Raw genomic sequence first — 18499 nt, 5'->3', positions numbered from 1 at the left:
TAGTTTCTAAAATTGCGTACAATCATGGAATTTTATCTGTACTTTCGAGGGGAGCAGTTACTCTCGAAACGTGTTGCAGTATCCCTGATTCATCTGACGTCAGGGGTACTTGCCATTTACATGGGAAAACCGGAAATTCCAGGGGCAAAATCAAATGGTTCGCGCCATTCCGTTTGGGAAGCATCAGAAAACATGGGCTGTGATTTGAGTTGATGCTATTTTTCTGCCCTTTTAAGTTTTTCTAGCTGATGTGGATATACTTTATAGCGATTCCCTCTCCCACAGCGTGGCATTCAATTGTTTAAGGTTTATGCCTGAAATTTCTAATCGGATGGCTTTCGTTTGTAAATGGTAAGCACCCCAGAACGCCTTTTCTTTCCGACTCGACAATAAGCTACATCTGAACGCAACATGGCGATATCTCCGCGTAAACAGACAAAGTAGTCATTATATTTGATCTGTATGATAATCATTGCCGATCTGGTGAACTGAACTATCCCGATAAACCCGAGCGTCGAAAGAAATTGAAGCCGGTATTGCTTAAGTGGATTAAGATAATTTGTAGGTTAACCGTAGGCCCCGTTTCCTGGCTCTTCAGCGTTACGTGGTCAGCAAGGGACGTTAAAGAACACACACACCTATCGCAAAGAGTAGGGCACGAAGGTCCCATGGTTTGCGTTGGTCTGGCCTCGTCTCACGGGTTGGTGCTTCACATTGGGTTAACCTCATTGCACCGTTCCCCCTTGTGTCTGTCTGTAAGCTTCGATCAATAATTGTTCCATGAGTTGGCTCATTTTAACAAGCCAATTTCCAATTTACCCACTACGTTTTTTTTTTTTTCTTTTTTTCTTTGCTTCATTTTAAAATCGGGCTGGTTATTTGGACCAACCCAAAACGCGCCTACAAATCGCAGTGCGTGAATTAACCTTTATCTGACAAGTGCATGATCAGGAAAAACGGTTCAGTGAATTTTGATTTTGGCGCGTTTATTCTTAGTATGACCAGATAAAAGCATACAATTTTCAAGCAAAAGTGTTATTCAGTATAAAAATACTTATGACACAATTCTTGCAATATATTTCTATATTATTGTTCCAATCATCGACTACGTCACAAAAATAATTTTCCAAACTACGTACATATTTACAATAGGGTTTTTATGGTTTATCTGGCATAACAGACTTAATACACGCGCAATTTAGGCGGAAAATGTATATTAAACACTTTGACTTTTTCGCCCTCGTTTAGTATGGGCAGAGAGATAGAAAACTACATTTTAAAACAAATATCAACAGATATATTTCAATATAAAGATCATTGTCTACGAGCGAATAATTGAAATATTATTATAATTGTTATTATTATTATTATTATTATTATTATTATTATTATTACTATTAATTAATTAACCACGAACGAAAAAATCAGATTTGTGAAAGAGCGAGTGGTTCCAACAAAATGTTGCTGTTCATGAGACTCAACCTGTACAGAAACCTGTGATAAAACAAGAAAACTGTTCTCGTTTCTCTCTTGCACTTCAAACAAGAAACGTTTTGCAACATACAAGCGAGCAATGACTCAGTGAATATTATGCGGAAATCCTTAAGTAGCAGTAGATGCCCAGTTCCTTTCTGTGATGCATTGTTCAATGAAACACCGACATCTCTATTTATAAGTTGATCAATCTCAGGGTTTCTGAGACTAGGCAATTTCCATGATATCCATCGTGTGTAATCTAGGCCTTTCTGGGTTATTGAAAGTGGCAAGGTCACCTCTGTTCTGGTACACTGGCTCATCTATCGGCTCGTTAGTGTTTTCGTATACTGGCTGTTCATCTTCGCATTCGTCGTTGGTGTGTCGATATTCACCGGAACTTTCGCGGCTGGAATGGTCCCGCAAACCGTCGGGCTCGTAAGCTGCGTTGTCGAACTGTAACGCGATCCCCTCTTTGCTGGGGCCAGCTTCTTGAGAGGTGCTCGCTGTGCCAGTATCAGGAATCTCTTTATTAGGTCTTGTGCGCTCGAGTACCGTGACAGTCTCGTCCGGTTCCAGTCGTGCAATAGATCCCGGCCTGTTCAGTAGCCTGCCTGCACAAGGGTCTATGGCGTAACGCCCGGCCGAGGAGCTTCTTTTTTTGTTCACGTCTTCATCTTTGATTGTTTTCCCGGCGTTGTCGTTGGCATCGGTGTAAAGAGGGCTTTGGTCTCTTGAGAGCTCATTCAACTCCCGACGAATTCTCCTCACCACGACACACAGATACAGCACGACAATGCAGAGGAGACCACAGCAGCCGCACACTACCGCTGTCAGGATCTCTGTCAGGTTCATGAGCTGAAACGAAAAATTGCCCGTTCATTAAGAGCTCTTTCATTGCATTTTGAGTTATTTCTGCCACTAGCAAAATGACCTTTAAATTCAGTGAAGAACACCTGAAAATAGTAGTTAACTAAGATAGAAAAACACAAAAAAGAAAATAATAAACTATAAAGGAGCAGGGACGTCGAGGATGGAGAAGATTAACACGGATTGCAAACGACGAACTTGAAAATTTTAGGCTAAACTTTTCAATATGCGCAAAGCGTGACATTGCTCCTTTAAGCAATATAGCCAGGCATATTTTGCGGATCAATTTTACCCTTGAGCAATATTTGTTTTCTATTGTTCTTTTGTATGTTACAGCATGGATATAAAAGAAAGACGTACACAAATATAATTTGTATTACTACTTTTATGCTTCTCTAGATGCAGTGCCGCTTTTGATTTCTTGCAATATCAGTATGGACCTTCGTAGTCAGTTTTCGGTCCTCCAGCTAATGTGCGTGAGAGACTGAGCAGACTTGGGATTATAATTATGACTTAGCATTTTTATTGCTGTTGTTATTCTAAGCGTTGTTGTCGTTGTTTCTTAGAGAGAGTAAATAGAAACGCTTCGACCCCCATTCCGACAAGATTCGAAGGAACGTTTTCGCGAAATAACAAGTATTCAACAAAAAACGTTTTACACCTTTTACTGAGCAAAGTGATCGACGATATCGAGTCAGTATTTCAGGAAAGTTATGCCATTTTCTCATGGTCAAATATGATGTCGCCAATCTTTAAAGAGGTGGTTTTCGCTACCAAGACATTCCGTTTTGGGGTATCTTGCGTTTAAAATCAGGACGGCGCTTTTTCCCTCCAAAATAACACTGGATCGGATGAAGAACGCGCTCTCTTTTTCTTCCAGAAAATCTTGTAATTATATTCTTTTTCCTGTTTTCCGCTTCAATTTTCTCCGTTTGTTATCAGGTTTAGATTAATTTCCCATTCTTGAATACCTCCGATGCCGTTCTTGAATACTTCCGGTGATGGGAGAGTTTTGGTGATAATTATAGCAAGGAAATAATATTTTTGAACTCCACTTACTTGAAGGGGTATTAGTTTAAAAAAAACCCAAAGGAGGTTTGGTTTTAGTTCTCCTTACTTGACTTTCCTGGGAGAATTTAACGTTTTATGAAGACGTTTTCCATAAAGTGATCGTGTCATGGATTTTCGTAACCTAACGTACTGAGTTTAGCACTACATATAAAAGAGAAGTTTTAATTTTATCAGCCCCACTGCAGGAACGAAGCAAAGTTCATTTCCGTATACCAAGCGAGAAGCTATGCAATTTGTGCTAATCACCTCAAGCACACTGAACTAATTCATTAAAAAATAGTCTCTTTGAAGTCACCAGTTAATTCACGCATTGTAATTCAGTTGACAGCATTACTCAAATTGGAACATGATGTCGTAAAAAGTTTAAAAAAAGAGTCGCTGTCACCTTAATTCGACTGGAAAGTGCAAATGAAGGCAATATCTTAGCGACCGGAATAGCGGAGAATGGCTTTATCCGCGCGAATTCCAAACATAATAAGAATGTTGTTTCAGAAGTCGCTGAATGAAAGTGCTTCACAAAAAGATTGTTTTATCCAATTGAAGCTATGTCCGGTGGAATTCTTAACCGATAGCCATATAAAATGAAATATAAGATCATCGCAAACCCCCTTATAATACAAACTGGCTATTGGGAGTCGCATCAAAGAATCAAGAATGGCGGTTCTTAATTATTAAGTAGTAATGATCCATTGATCTAAGTCCCGACGCGCTCTTGAAATTCTTACTCCGTTCCAGAAGCACCTTTTTAAGGAAATTTTACCAAACAACGAAATTGCGGAATAATGCTAGTTTTAAAAGAGGAAATGTAATTATAAAAACGTTTCGCTACTACTTCGTTTTACCTACCGAATTGAAAGGCTTCCTATCTATGCATGTTGATGCAAATCGCTAAGTGTCTGAAAGTCACTAATCGCTGTCTTTGCCCATGTGACTAGCGCACTTAAGAAATGTGAGGGGTTTTGGCGATTTGTATCTTAAAAAGGAATTTCAAGGCCTCTTTTTGACTGTCAGAAACGCTTTTCAGTAGAAACGTGCAACCATGCAACATATCCCGCCGCGGTGAAATCTTTACACAAGCAATACGTTACTTAAAAAATAAAACAACAATAATATAAGACCGCGCTGCGGAAACACCTTCGGTAAGATACGAGCTCCTTGAGGAAGTAAGGCAATACATACGATATAGGTAATTTGGCGTGCCAATCTGGTCTGGTAGATAAAATGTATAGAAGAAAATAAGGAGCGTAATGCACGGATCTCCTGCCTTGAATATTAAAATTTGTTTAGTACCTTGTGCAAGTGATCAGGATCAGCGAGTCACTCAATGTGCTGTGGACCTTGTAAAGTAACCGGCCCTGGTTTCCCCGCGTAGCGCTCGTGCGAAGAGTAAATTCGAAGAAGCTTCAAACAGGTGGTTTAAAAACTCTCGAGAACCTTAGCTACGGCTGGTACAAGCCTGGCTTGAATATCGCCTGAACTGTCTGAAGCTAGGATGCGATTCGAGCCGATCCTGCCTTCCGCCGATTTACCGAGGCAGCGATGAGTGTTCGTCGGTTGACTGTCCCAAACAGCGATTATGCAGAAGACAGCGTTCTTTCTGAACTCAGCGAGTCAGTTATCAAGTTTTCTCCCTGTTTTTGAGCGCTAACTTTTGCAAACGTAGCAGCTCTTTCGAGATCGTGCCTCCTTTGTTGTCGCAAAATCCAAAGATTGTGACGGGAATAACCCTTTGACACGAGCATTTCAATTTTGTCAGTTACGCAAGAGCGAGCATCTTTGCAATTCAATTAGATTCAAAAGGAAGTATTTTGAAATATTGAGGCTTTTCTCGCTGTGGTGGAAGAATACTACTAAATCTGCAATCTATTCTTGCATTGTTGTCTTCTACTCTCGAAATCTTTATTTTTTCTAGGTTTTTTTCCAAAATTAAACACGATAAAATTTGGCAAATTCTTCACGGACGTAACGGGAGACTGTTAATGTTATCCATACAATAAGCCTTGAATGGCCGGAAGGTCTAAAATAGCCCTGTGTTTCCGCAGCCCAATACCTGAATAAAATTTTAAAACTAGTCGATCTAACCACAGCTCCTCAGCGCATTGTATTTTGTATCGTTTCTGATCATTTTATGTGTGGCGAAAACATGCTTTGACAAAACACGAAGAAAGGTATTTTGATCCATTAGAACGAAACTGTCAAGAGGGGTTTACCCCCATTTTGACCTTGTGCTGAAACGGATATGAAACGGAGAGCTTGTTTTCGCATTTGCGTGTGTTTGTCTTCAAAATGAATTGTCAGCGATAACAGCTGCCACAGACTTCTGAAATGGCTTGTTGGACATCGGAGTGTCTTGTACCTGACAGACCATACCGTGACTGAGGCCGAGAACTGACAATTGAAGATGTTAGGAAATTTACGCAGTTTGAGTGTTTAATACAAAGCCATAAAATATGCGAAAACATCTCAGTCGTATAATACACATTTAAATATTTCATTTTTGTTTTATCACAATTGTTGTTACCTGAACCATTGTGGCCACATGAAGTGACTTGTAGAATGACTTGTTTGGTTTTACAAGGAAATAAATATTGGAAAAATGACTGAGTCATGCATCACGGGATATGTCTCTGCAAGCTGGAGAACTCAAGTTTGCATGTGGTAAACAGGATGTATATTCAAAGCAACACAAAAAGGGAAGATAACAAGATCAGTGATTAACTATTTTTACAACATACCCTTGTCTTCAGTTGCAAATTATGAGACTACGGTCATGACAATGATTCAGGCTACTTTGAAAGAGATGCTTCTCTTTCTATCTCATAAACTTCACTCGATATGATCCTGAGCCGGAATGCGTCGAATTCTTCCTTTTTAGTAATGAGCTGGTTCATAAATATTTAAACTGACGAAACGTGACTCTGAATATGGGTTAAGTACAGTGATATAAGAATATTGATGATGCTCTTTGAAAGTGAAACCAGACGAAATCTCGAAATGATGTCATTTAATTAAAACCAATTTAGTCGAAGAAAAGGAATTTCACTAAATGTTATCCGGCGTCCCTTAATAGCGCATCATTCTTAGTACCATGAGTTAATATTTTACTAGAAACTTATTTCATCTATGTTGTGTTTTAGTGGGCACAGTAAAAATAGCAAACGAACTCGGAATAATCCCGGCATTACTGCTGAGCTTGCATATTTGCTGTACTGATAACTAATTGGAGCTCTCTTGTAAGACTTGCAAAAACTCAGGAAAGCACTGCTCGTTAGAATTAATTATAGGATCGCAATCCAAGTACATTTACTTTCGCAGTGCAAATGAGGTCTTTGGAAATCGAAATGTTATCTAATTAATGACATTTAGGGGGGGACTTTGCTCATTGTTTTGTCCGAAAAAGTACCTTCTTCTTTCGAGTCATTCATTTCCATGAGTTACTAAATAGAGATAATTGCACAGCTTTCCTATATACAGGGTATTCTATGAGGGGTTAGGCATGAAAAAATATGTCCAGCACGGCCATAGACCATTGGTTGAACTCCCAACTGACACTGAAAGCAATACTGACAATCCCGCTTTTTAGTCATTCGGTTTTCGATGGCCTCTAAATGCTCGATTAAGGGTAAACTGACTAAGCCAAGCATGACCTCAGCGAACGCATGCATGTATACCACCATTTGCTTGTAATCTTATCTCACATGTAACCAATCTTGTGCCAGTTATGCTTACAAGCGTAGTTTTTAAACTCTTTTTACGAGACTCTTATGGCTGTCGGAACTACCTCTGTTTACTTTGTTTAGTTTTAGTACTGATAGCTCCTGAAAACGACGAGTACAGAATTCATTCATCTGTTCAGGCCTCTTGGCGTTCACAGTCGACACAGTGAACTAAGCATCAAATCCTTCGTTGTTTGCTTCCAGGTTGCTGTTCTTCTCTGTACCTTCACCTAAATTATCTCGTCTTAGGTTTCCTGCTGTAGTTTTAAACTGTGCTGGTAATGAAGGATGCGGATTGCGATGTAACACAGTGATGGATTCACCTGGTGCATGCTGCGTCCGGAGGGGAAGTAGATGCAGTTCTGTCAAGCGTAAAGATTCGTTGCTACTAAGGTTACAAGAACTGTTCTCCCTCAAAGAAAGACGCTGGACTTTCTTTTGAACTCGCTTAAGGTGCACAAGAAGATAAATAACTGTAGAGCAAAGAATGAGTTGACAAGCGCAACCCACCACTGACACAGCTAAAACGATATAGATGAAATTCTGCTGATCCATGCATGAAATTAAAGGTTCTGAAATTGAAACAAGAAGGCACGTTACTCTAGTAGCGTAATAATATCGACGCTGGAGTAACTGTGACCAATAACACCAAGAAATGGTACACTGCCGAAAGAGACCTAGCTAGCAACAGCCACGTAATAAATCAGATTTGCCCTGATTCCTTCAAAGGTATTATACATTAATTAACCAACAACATAAACAGCAAAGGTTATTTGCATGGCGTTAAATCGTAACATCAGTGCAGTTTCAACAGCTTAAATAGTGGAAGGCAGGCAAGAAAAAGTGACATGTTTAACCACAGTTTCACAGTTTTATGTTCCCTGTATCAGGTAAACGTTCACTGGGTCTTCAAGACAGTTGCGAAGAGTACTAGATATTCTATTATAAACCAACCCAAGATGAAAAACGCTGAAGGCCGCATGTTAATATCGACTACATAACATGGATAACTACCTACTGAATTGCTTCAGCTTCTACGGCTTTGGGTCAACGATTAAGCAGCCAAGATCTAGGGCGGAGTTCCCATTTGCCTTCTTACCTTCCACCTTAGCTACTTCCGCGAACCACCATAAACTAAAGTGAGCTCGAAGAGTGTTAATGTTCCCCCTATAACAAACAATTGCCTCCAGTGGCGACTCTGCACTTTACTAATAGCGAAGCGTTATTTACATTTGATCGATGTCGCTGAAGCGTTCTAATTAAAGAACTCATTCATGGGTAAAGCAATCAACTGTTATTGTTGGTGACACTGATCAACTTTATGGATTCACGTGATCAGTATGACAGCTTTGACTTAGCATTGACTAGTTGATTGCCTTCAAAGCTAATAGCACTGTAATGCTGCAATACTAACAATGAAGCAACGGTTAAAAGCTTTTAACAGAACTGTAGAGTTATGCACCGGTGATCAAAAAGAGAGAATCCTAAGTCGTTTTTTTTTTCAATCTCACTGTTGGAATGACGAGTGCTGAATATACCTATAAACGCATTAAGTGGGAGCAGACCAACCTACGGAGTTAAATTTATTTGCGGTCTCGCCGTTTTTTGTTTCCGCTACGGCAGTCATCAGAACATGTGAAAGAACTGATTTATGTGAACTACAGAAAAAAATTGAACTGTCCGAGTCAAAGTGATATCTGTTGTGAAAGAAATTACTTGTAGTTGCCAAGAGAACCCCAAAACATTGAAGGAGATATAGAGATGAAGAGGTAAAACCGTCGTGAATGAATTATTAAATTTCGGTTACGGAATTCCTTTCTAGACTTGTTTTGTAACCCCTCTTACTTTCTACATCGAACTAAAATGATCAGAAATAGTAGCCTACGGGATTTAGTTTTTAGCTTGTCTTGAAACATATCGCAATGGGTAGACCCAGTGGAATAACTCTTAGTGCATGTGCTGTACTCTGAATCGCATGGTCCGGGTTCGAGTCCTGGCCGGGTTCACTGTGATCAGTGTGTTCTTGGGCAAGACACTACTCTCACCGTACCTCTACGTACAGGGGAATTGTTGGGGTAAACGCTAATTAATAACTGACAGAATCCTTGGCCGGGGAGCAACCTGCGATCCACAGCCCAGAAGAGTGGGCTACAGAAACTGGGTCAAACTGTAGTTAAGCGCCAGAAGCTATGAGCCAATGAGGCTTAAAATTAAAGGCCATACTATTTACAGACTCAAATTGGGGACGAGTGTCACAGCCACATCACTAGGTAGGTATGGGTATTACTGACATCTCTTAAAAGAGGTTTTAGCTTAGTTTATATATGATCGTGATCATAAGGCATTAAAGTCTATCTCGAGAGGCAGGTGACGGCTTTCGAGATATTCTTCTTTCTCTTTAGACTCGCGGCCCGTAATAAGGGTAGATATCAGCCATTTTCCTTATACAATGGGATATGCGCCCTTTGGAGGTAAGTGACCATCTATACAAAGTGGCAATGGGCTGTACTCAAAGTAGGCACTCCTTAATCTTAAAAAAACTGTGGACTGCACCCTAGGTATCTCAAAAGGTATCCCTCCACACAATTGTCTAATAGCATTTGGACCATCCCGAAAGACGACAGACTGCACCTGAGGTAGTCATCCGCCCATCCCAAAATACAATTCATGGCACACCAGGCATGCCTGCTTATAGGAATTCGTTTATAGCTAAAGACGATTTCACATGCATGCACCCGACAGGTACAATCACCCATCGTTGAACTGAGATAATGGCTGGTGCCTAGGAATAGGCTGTTTTGCACGAACACGAAGTTATCTTAAGTCCTTGCGTGGGTATGTAAGGTCCCTAGGGACATACCTCTATAAAAGGGATCACGCGGTTCGAATCTCGCAGAGGGGACGCTATTTCGTTGAGAGACGCTAAGTTCGTACAGAGAAAGAATCATAACCTAAACGCAAGGTTTACGGACGGGAAAGGATTACAAGAATTGTAAGTAGAATTATAACATATTTTCAGTTTGTATTAGTTCGAGGACAATGAATGAGTTGCCAGTAATCGGATACCCGTGTTTGCGCGAAGAACTCTGGGATCGTCAGGGGGCAAACATTGCTAGTCGCTAGAAGGAAATTTATGGCGAAAAGTTGTTTCGAGGTACAAGAAAACGATTTTTGAGAGAGATCAACGTTTTTCCGCCGTCGTTTTTATCACAAATGGATTTGGACAATGTTGATATGTGGAATATGTAAGTGTTTCTTTGAATAACTGTGAAATATGTGACAAAATCTACCGATAAACTCCGTTGCTTGCGTGAGGTTCATTGTGAAATTTACATCACGTAATGGTCTGAAAATATTACAAAATTAATTAGGTATAAATCGAGAGGAAGTAACCCAGTAAAGCCTTTCAACTTGTGTACAGGCTACTTTTGGCTTATTTGAAAGCTCAGTCGTACAAATAAAACTGGAAATAAGCCCGGTGGCGATCACTGTACTGTCTGGGGTTGATTTAATGACAAACGAGTCCGCGCGACTCATGCTGTGTGGCTACTGTGTTGCTCAAAGCCTTTGTTTTGCTTTTACAAGCACGTATTTCAGTGATTTTCCTTTTCTACAACAGATCAAGGGTTACTCTTGAATATATCTCTGAGTAGTTGTATTTGAAAGTGTCGTTTGTGCGTGATTATGCTTTCCGAAGTTTGGTATTGACGGTTGAGTGAAATTGCCCGACACAAAGGGTAGTAGTTCCTTCTGCAATTTTCGATTTCTGTTTTAGAGCTTCTTTTCTGTCTTAATATTTAACTTCTCGGAGGGTCTTTTCTACCATTTGCTCCGGGTAGCCTCTTGAGATCAGGCATGTATTGAAATTTTCAATATTCTCTTCAATGTATTTCACAATAAACCTTACGCAAGCAAAAGGGAGTTTATCGGTAAATTTTATCACTTATTTCACGGTTATTCAAACAAAAACTTACATTTTCCATGTATCAACATTGCCAAAATCCATTTGCGATAAAACAACGGCGAAAAATCGTTGGTCTTTCCCCAAAACCATGTTTTTGGGCGTCGAAACAACTTTTCGCCATACATTTCCTTCTAGCGACTTGCAATGTTTGCCCCCTGACGATCCCAGAGTTCTTTTCGCAAACACGGGTATCCGATTACTGGCAACTCATTCATTACGACAATTACGGCACGGAGCCTCAAAGTAATTGTAATTTGTTTCTTTCAGTTTGACTATATACTTCTAGACAGAAGGAGTGTAAAAATAAATCCTCATAATTCCCAGCTGTTGTGGTCTGATTCAAGTACAAACATAGGCACTCGCCCTCTTAGAAGGACGGTTGACTGCCTCGACGAGGGCATGCATGTCTATCTATAAGGACGATGAGATGCACCCGAGGTTGGCATCTGTCCTTCTAGAGAGATAAATAACTACTGTAATAGAGACAGGCATTCATCCATCCGAATGACTAGCTACGGACTGTACATGAGGCGAACATACACCCACTTAGAGAAACAGTATGCACCACGAGAGGAAGGCATGTCACATCACGAGCCAGAGCTAACCGGAAGCTCAAAAATTCGCCAGGTCCGGTTGCTATGGGGTGATGTCATTTATCTGTTAGGTTGCTGTCATCGCAAGACTTTTGCGGTTCTATTGTGGTTAGTGATAATTGCTTTCAGTGAGATTGTGTACAAAATTAACCTGGTTATTTTCAGATATGATCTGGCCACATAATTGATGTTTTAAAATAAATTTTTATAACGCGGGAATATTGCGCGGTCATATATAAAAAAAAAGACTTCGACTTCGAATGAACCCGTCATCGGTCGTTAAAAACGGACACAAAACGAGATGTGCCTCTGAGTTAGAAGATATGGTGTCTCTCTGACGCATTTGTGCGAAATTGAGCCAGTTTCCAATCGAATTTGCCTTGAGGAGTTAAAGAAGGCGCGTGGGTTTTCTTTTCACGGGAAGGGAAACAAAGGAGCTGCCCTGACTATACATTTGGATTGGTTTTCGCTTAAACCATAAAACAGTTGTTGAAAATCAAACGAAATCGCCAGCCACAATTGATTTATACGTGAATTCATTCACCCAAGAACGACGGAGAGAACCAGAAAGTGTTTTCAGCTTGCGCTGCCCGTGACCAACCTCCCAGAGCATCGAATCAAGACAACAGCTTCAAAACTCAACAAGTCAAACGCACCAAGTTAAGTCTTCCGATTAATATTCTATTTATATCATAACTTACACCCATTGTCATGCTTTTAGATTGTATGGGGTCTAGATAGCTACTAAAATGTTAAATCACTATTTTCATTCGTGGGTTAGACCCTAGACTGAAGTCCATGGTACACTAGTTTTCTGAAAGACAAATCCAGATGTATAGTAAAATCACCATGCAGCCACACATTATAAATCCGCTCTGGATTTCCCACGCAAATGTCCTCGCAGTATTTCTACGTTACCGAGTGCTACAGGATATTTTACAAAAACCACATTATTTTTCAGTAATGCGTGACACTATAGGAAACAAAAACAACAACAAAATCGTCATTTTCCCTCGCTCGTTCATATCATACGAACATGTCACATATCCTTTCTGGTTCATCCAGGCTGAAGTCCATGCAATACAGTTGCTGAATATTTCGGGATATGTAACAAAATCGTCATAGTTATTTTTCCGTCGTGCATGACATTATAGGAACATGTTACATATCCTTTTCTGGTTCACCCATGCTGAAGTCCATGCAATTCTTGGTTTTCATGTGACGTAGTCATATTCCAAAATTAGAAATTATCCTTCCTTTTGAGGTTTTAGTTTCATCAGATAAAAGACCCTGTAGGAACGTGACGTTTGACAATGTTTTAGCTCGACAGAGTTCTTCTTTTTGTAACAGAGCACTCCAAGCTTTTGCGTTGCGTGACATGAAAATGGCGGCCAGAAAAGACTGTCGCGTAGGTCAAAAGACGAGTTATCGCTTTAGTTTTTGTTAAATAAACGGTGCTTGCACTAGAAGAAGCATTTATTTCAATGTGTCGGAGCACTAGAGTAAAAATGTTCGTTTCAATAGCAAAACTCAAGGACGGATGTTTTTGTTATTTTACGGTCGCCATGTTTGTGCCCCTCCGAAGGGTACAAACATGGCGTCTCCATACAAAGCTCTAATATATAGATTTAGGCCAGCCTAAAAGCGTAGCTCCTGGGCCGCGTTGTTCAGAGTCAAATAACCCAGGAGAAAGGTAGAATTTTGATTTCAGTTTTGTAGCTTTGCGGCGCGGTTCTCTGTATATTGTTTGGCCTTCTGTTTTGAGCTTTAATAATCACTGTATACACAAAACAAAGCAGCCAAAAAACATTTGTATAGAAAAAAAAGTTATAATTCGGTTAACTTTTAATCCTTGGTTAGCGTTAACCAGCTTCCGAACAATCCTGCCCTGTTTTCAACAAGTTAACCTGAGATGAGCCCGCAATCCAATCGAAAACCAGCACTTGGTCAGCGGTCAACTTCAAAAAACCACGCGACCTCGATAAGCTGTAAACTTGAGCCCGCGATATGGTCACGTAATACTGGTCAGCGGATACCTTGTTTTGACAGGTGTCAATTGATCATAACATGGATGTCCAATATCAAAGAAGTACACGGTAAACCAAGACTGCATGTCTCTGTCAACCTATTATTTGGAGTATGGCGGCCATGTTGCGCGACTCCGTCGTCGTCGCCGTCGTGCGTACGCGCCCACGAGCAATACCGCTAGCCATGATGACCATGAGAAAATCAACTCATGGGTTTCCTTTTCTCTCCTATATGAGTATGGGGCTCCGCTTGGCGGCCCTTCGGGCCGCCGGAGCTCCGCTATAAATTTGGATGACACGCTTCTGCGAATAACGGGCGAATGAACAACAGCAGAAACCTGATTCTTGGCGAGGTTGTTTATATAGCAATCATCTATCATATCCTAGATTCTTGAATTTATTTATTGAATGGTTACGATTTTTAGTTTTGATCACATGACTGGTGAAAACCAAGAATACAGTTGCTGAGCGCTTCGGGATATGTAACAAAATCGTGATAGTTATTTTTCCGTCGTGCGTGACATTATAGGAACATGTTACATATCTTTTTCTGGTTCACCCAGGCTGAAGTCCATGCAATACAGTTGCTGAGCGCTTCGGGATATGTAACAAAATCGTCATAGTTATTTTTCCGTCGTTCGTGACATTATGGGAAAATGTTACATATCCTTTTCTGGTTCACCCAGGCTGAAGTCCATGCAATACAGTTGCTGAGTACTTCGGGATATGTAACAAAATCGTCATAGTTATTTTTCCGTCGTGCGTGACGTTATAGGAACATGTTACATATCCTTTTCTGGTTCACCCATGCTGAAGTCCATGCAATACAGTTGCTGAGTACTTCGGGATATGTAACAAAATCGTGGTATTGATTTTTCCGTCGTGCATGACATTATAGGAACATGTTACATATCCTTTTCTGGTTCACCCAGGCTGAAGTCCATGCAATACCGTTGCTGAGTGCTTCGGGATATATAACAAAATCGTCATAGTTATTTTACCGTCGTGCATGACATTATAGGAAAATGTTACACATCCTTTTCTGGTTCACCCATGCTGAAGTCCATGCAATACCGTTGCTGAGTGCTTCGGGATATGTAACAAAATCGTGATATTGATTTTTCCGTCGTACGTGACATTATAGGAATCTGTTACTTATCCTTTTCTGGTTCACCCAGGCTGAAGTCCATGCAATACAGTTGCTGAGTACTTCGGGATATGTAACAAAATCGTGATATTGATTTTTCCGTCGTGCATGACATTACAGGAACATGTTACATATCCTTTCTGGTTCATCCAGGCTGACGTCCATGCAATACAGTTGCTGAGTGCTTCGGGATATGTAACAAAATCGTCATAGTTATTTTTCCGTCGTGCGTGACGTTATAGGAACATGTTACATATCCTTTTCTGGTTCACCCATGCTGAAGTCCATGCAATACAGTTGCTGAGTGCTTCGGGGTATATAACAAAATCGTCATAGTTATTTTACCGTCGTGCATGACATTATAGGAAAATGTTACATATCCTTTTCTGGTTCACCCAGGCTGAAGTCCATGCAATACAGTTGCTGAGCGCTTCGGGATATGTAACAAAATCGCCATAGTTTTTTCTGTCGTGCGTGAAATTATAGGAACATGTTACATATCCTTTCTGGTTCATCCAGGCTGAAGTCCATGCAATACAGTTGCTGAGTGCTTCGGGATATGTAACAAAATCGTGATATTGATTTTTCCGTCGTACGTGACATTATAGGAATCTGTTACTTATCCTTTTCTGGTTCACCCAGGCTGAAGTCCATGCAATACAGTTGCTGAGTACTTCGGGATATGTAACAAAATCGTGATATTGATTTTTCCGTCGTGCATGACATTACAGGAACATGTTACATATCCTTTCTGGTTCATCCAGGCTGACGTCCATGCAATACAGTTGCTGAGTGCTTCGGGATATGTAACAAAATCGTCATAGTTATTTTTCCGTCGTGCGTGACGTTATAGGAACATGTTACATATCCTTTTCTGGTTCACCCATGCTGAAGTCCATGCAATACAGTTGCTGAGTGCTTCGGGGTATATAACAAAATCGTCATAGTTATTTTACCGTCGTGCATGACATTATAGGAAAATGTTACATATCCTTTTCTGGTTCACCCAGGCTGAAGTCCATGCAATACAGTTGCTGAGCGCTTCGGGATATGTAACAAAATCGCCATAGTTTTTTCTGTCGTGCGTGAAATTATAGGAACATGTTACATATCCTTTCTGGTTCATCCAGGCTGAAGTCCATGCAATACAGTTGCTGAGTGCTTCGGGATATGTAACAAAATCGTGATATTGATTTTTCCGTCGTACGTGACATTATAGGAATCTGTTACTTATCCTTTTCTGGTTCACCCAGGCTGAAGTCCATGCAATACAGTTGCTGAGTACTTCGGGATATGTAACAAAATCGTGATATTGATTTTTCCGTCGTGCATGACATTACAGGAACATGTTACATATCCTTTCTGGTTCATCCAGGCTGACGTCCATGCAATACAGTTGCTGAATGCTTCGGGATATGTAACAAAATCGTCATAGTTATTTTTCCGTCGTGCGTGACGTTATAGGAACATGTTACATATCCTTTTCTGGTTCACCCATGCTGAAGTCCATGCAATACAGTTGCTGAGTGCTTCGGGGTATATAACAAAATCGTCATAGTTATTTTACCGTCGTGCATGACATTATAGGAAAATGTTACATATCCTTTTCTGGTTCACCCAGGCTGAAGTCCATGCAATACAGTTGCTGAGCGCTTCGGGATATGTAACAAAATCGCCATAGTTTTTTCTGTCGTGCGTGAAATTATAGGAACATGTTACATATCCTTTCTGGTTCATCCAGGCTGAAGTCCATGCAATACAGTTGCTGAGTGCTTCGGGATATGTAACAAAATCGCCATAGTTATTTTTCCGTCGTGCGTGACATTATAGGAACATGTTACATATCCTTTCTGGTTCATCCAGGCTGAAGTCCATGCAATACCGTTGCTGAGCGCTTCGGGATATGTAACAAAATCGTCATAGTTATTTTTTCCGTCGTGCGTGACATTATAGGAACATGTTACATATCCTTTCTGGTTCATCCAAGCTGAAGTCCATGCAGTACAGTTGCTGAGTACTTCGGGATATGTAACAAAATCGTGATAGTGATTTTTCCGTCGTGCTCTTTCCAGAATCGCTCGGCATTTCTCGAAAAGAATTACATCATGTACTCGAGATTTCTATCGCTCTTGAGAGCTTTGACATAATTTTTGAGATGATTTCCTGACTGCCCATAACATTAACTGATTTTCAAAGTGTCGGTGTACATGATCTTCGAATTCGAATACTAGAAAATTCAGATTATTTTTGGAATCGCTAAGCAACAAACATGTATACAAAGAATACCCTAAACAGGTTTCAATCAGGCTTTCCGCGGAAAATCTGAGAACATTTCTGACTCTCGGGCATTTCTGGGCTGCTGCGCATAGTCACTTCGCTTACTGAATAACAGTGATAACTGAGATTAGCGAAAACATTTCATCTATACGTGCTCCGTAGCTTTACAAGAGTAAGAAATGTATCAAAAATTCTAAGTTTTAAACTGGCGTTTGCGCCCCAACCTAGAAAACACATTGTTTCAACGTTATTTTTTCTTTTCCCGTATCGCCGACTATTAAAATGTTTTGTATCTTTCTGACACGATGGAATTGTCTTACAGTAAATATAATTTCACACTTTAGGATTATGACACATTCGTGCAAAACTTGACGCGTTTTGTGGAACATAAACGATCACCGACAGGGATATGATTACACTGGAATGTTGTAAGCCACTGGATATCCCGTGGAGATGTAGGACTAAAATTTCTACATCTCCACGGGATCCCAGGTCTGTTTTTTGGTTGCTAAGAACGTCTGGCTCGTTATGTAGCGTAAAGGGCGATGTGCTGAACCCAGGGGCTGAACCCGAAGTTGTCATAAAAAGCCGTCTAGAGAGACAATATGCCCTTTGCAGCTAAGCCACCACGTGACCTACTTTTCATAAAATTATGGGCTATAACTTAACGAATGCCAGAAATAGAAAAAAGCATGTCGAAATATCAAAATGGTCAAGTTTGAGGCCCCCGTCATTAAAGAATGAGATTTTATGACGGTCTGAATATTTTAAAAAATAAGAAGATTTGTATGGAAAAATTTGTTCGAGAGCAAAGCCTGGCTGTCCAGTAACATTTTCCACACAAATCCTCTAAGATTTCCGACAATTCAAACCGTCGTTTAAACTTACTCTTTAATCCCAGGGACCTCAAACTTGATCATTTTGGTATTTTCGATATGCTCTTTCCATTTCTGGCATTTTTTAAGTTATATCCCACAATACAGATTTTTTTAAAGGAAAAATTTGGTCACGTGACCCCAGCTGCAAAGGGCCTATTGACTGAGCGCGGCTTACACATCTTTAATTATATCCAGAAAGAAGAATGACCAACGACCGAAGGCATGCTTAGTCTGCCCGTCTCGAAAGAGGGTGACTGAATGCAACGTACATATGTCCATCCGGAAAGACGATTGAATACATGCGGCCAAAGTAGGTTGTCACTTTTGCACCGCAATATCGTTTCCTAGGCTGTAGACGAAACAGAGCCGTCTCAACAGTGTGATCTTGACTTTCCCAGGCACTAAACTAGACACATTTTTTTCAAATGGTGATAGCCTTGTATTTCTACATGCAACATTAACTAGATCTTACACATGTATTGA

At 40.4% G+C, this 18499-nt stretch overlaps 1 protein-coding gene across 3 annotated transcripts; it reads right to left on the bottom strand.

The window, feature by feature from the left end:
* Positions 1-835: 835 nt before the first annotated feature.
* On the bottom strand, positions 836-8339 carry LOC145481915 (uncharacterized). Of its 3 annotated transcripts, none has more exons than XM_081460483.1 (3): positions 8145-8339; positions 6150-7702; positions 836-2331 (listed from the first exon to the last, which is right to left on the bottom strand). In XM_081460483.1, the coding sequence occupies exon 3, from the start codon at positions 2326-2328 to the stop codon at positions 1702-1704; it is 627 nt and encodes a 208-aa protein (XP_081316609.1). In that variant the 5' UTR covers positions 2329-2331; positions 6150-7702; positions 8145-8339; the 3' UTR covers positions 836-1701. The 3 variants fall into 3 exon arrangements, with proteins under 3 accessions (XP_081316609.1, XP_081316610.1, XP_081316608.1); XM_081460484.1 differs by having other exon boundaries at positions 8149-8339; XM_081460482.1 differs by lacking the exons at positions 6150-7702; positions 8145-8339 and adding an exon at positions 4705-6127 and having other exon boundaries at positions 837-2331.
* Between the last annotated feature and the right edge of the window lie 10160 nt (positions 8340-18499).

This window comes from Orbicella franksi, chromosome 3 (assembly GCF_964199315.1).
Source record: "Orbicella franksi chromosome 3, jaOrbFran1.1, whole genome shotgun sequence".
Lineage (NCBI taxonomy): Eukaryota > Metazoa > Cnidaria > Anthozoa > Scleractinia > Merulinidae > Orbicella > Orbicella franksi.
This window is presented reverse-complemented; position numbering and strand designations above follow the sequence as displayed.

Coding starts and splice junctions, on each gene's coding strand:
- LOC145481915 (XM_081460483.1), bottom strand. CDS start 2,328: ATGAACCTGACAGAGATCCTGACAGCGGTAGTGTGCGGCTGCTGTGGT.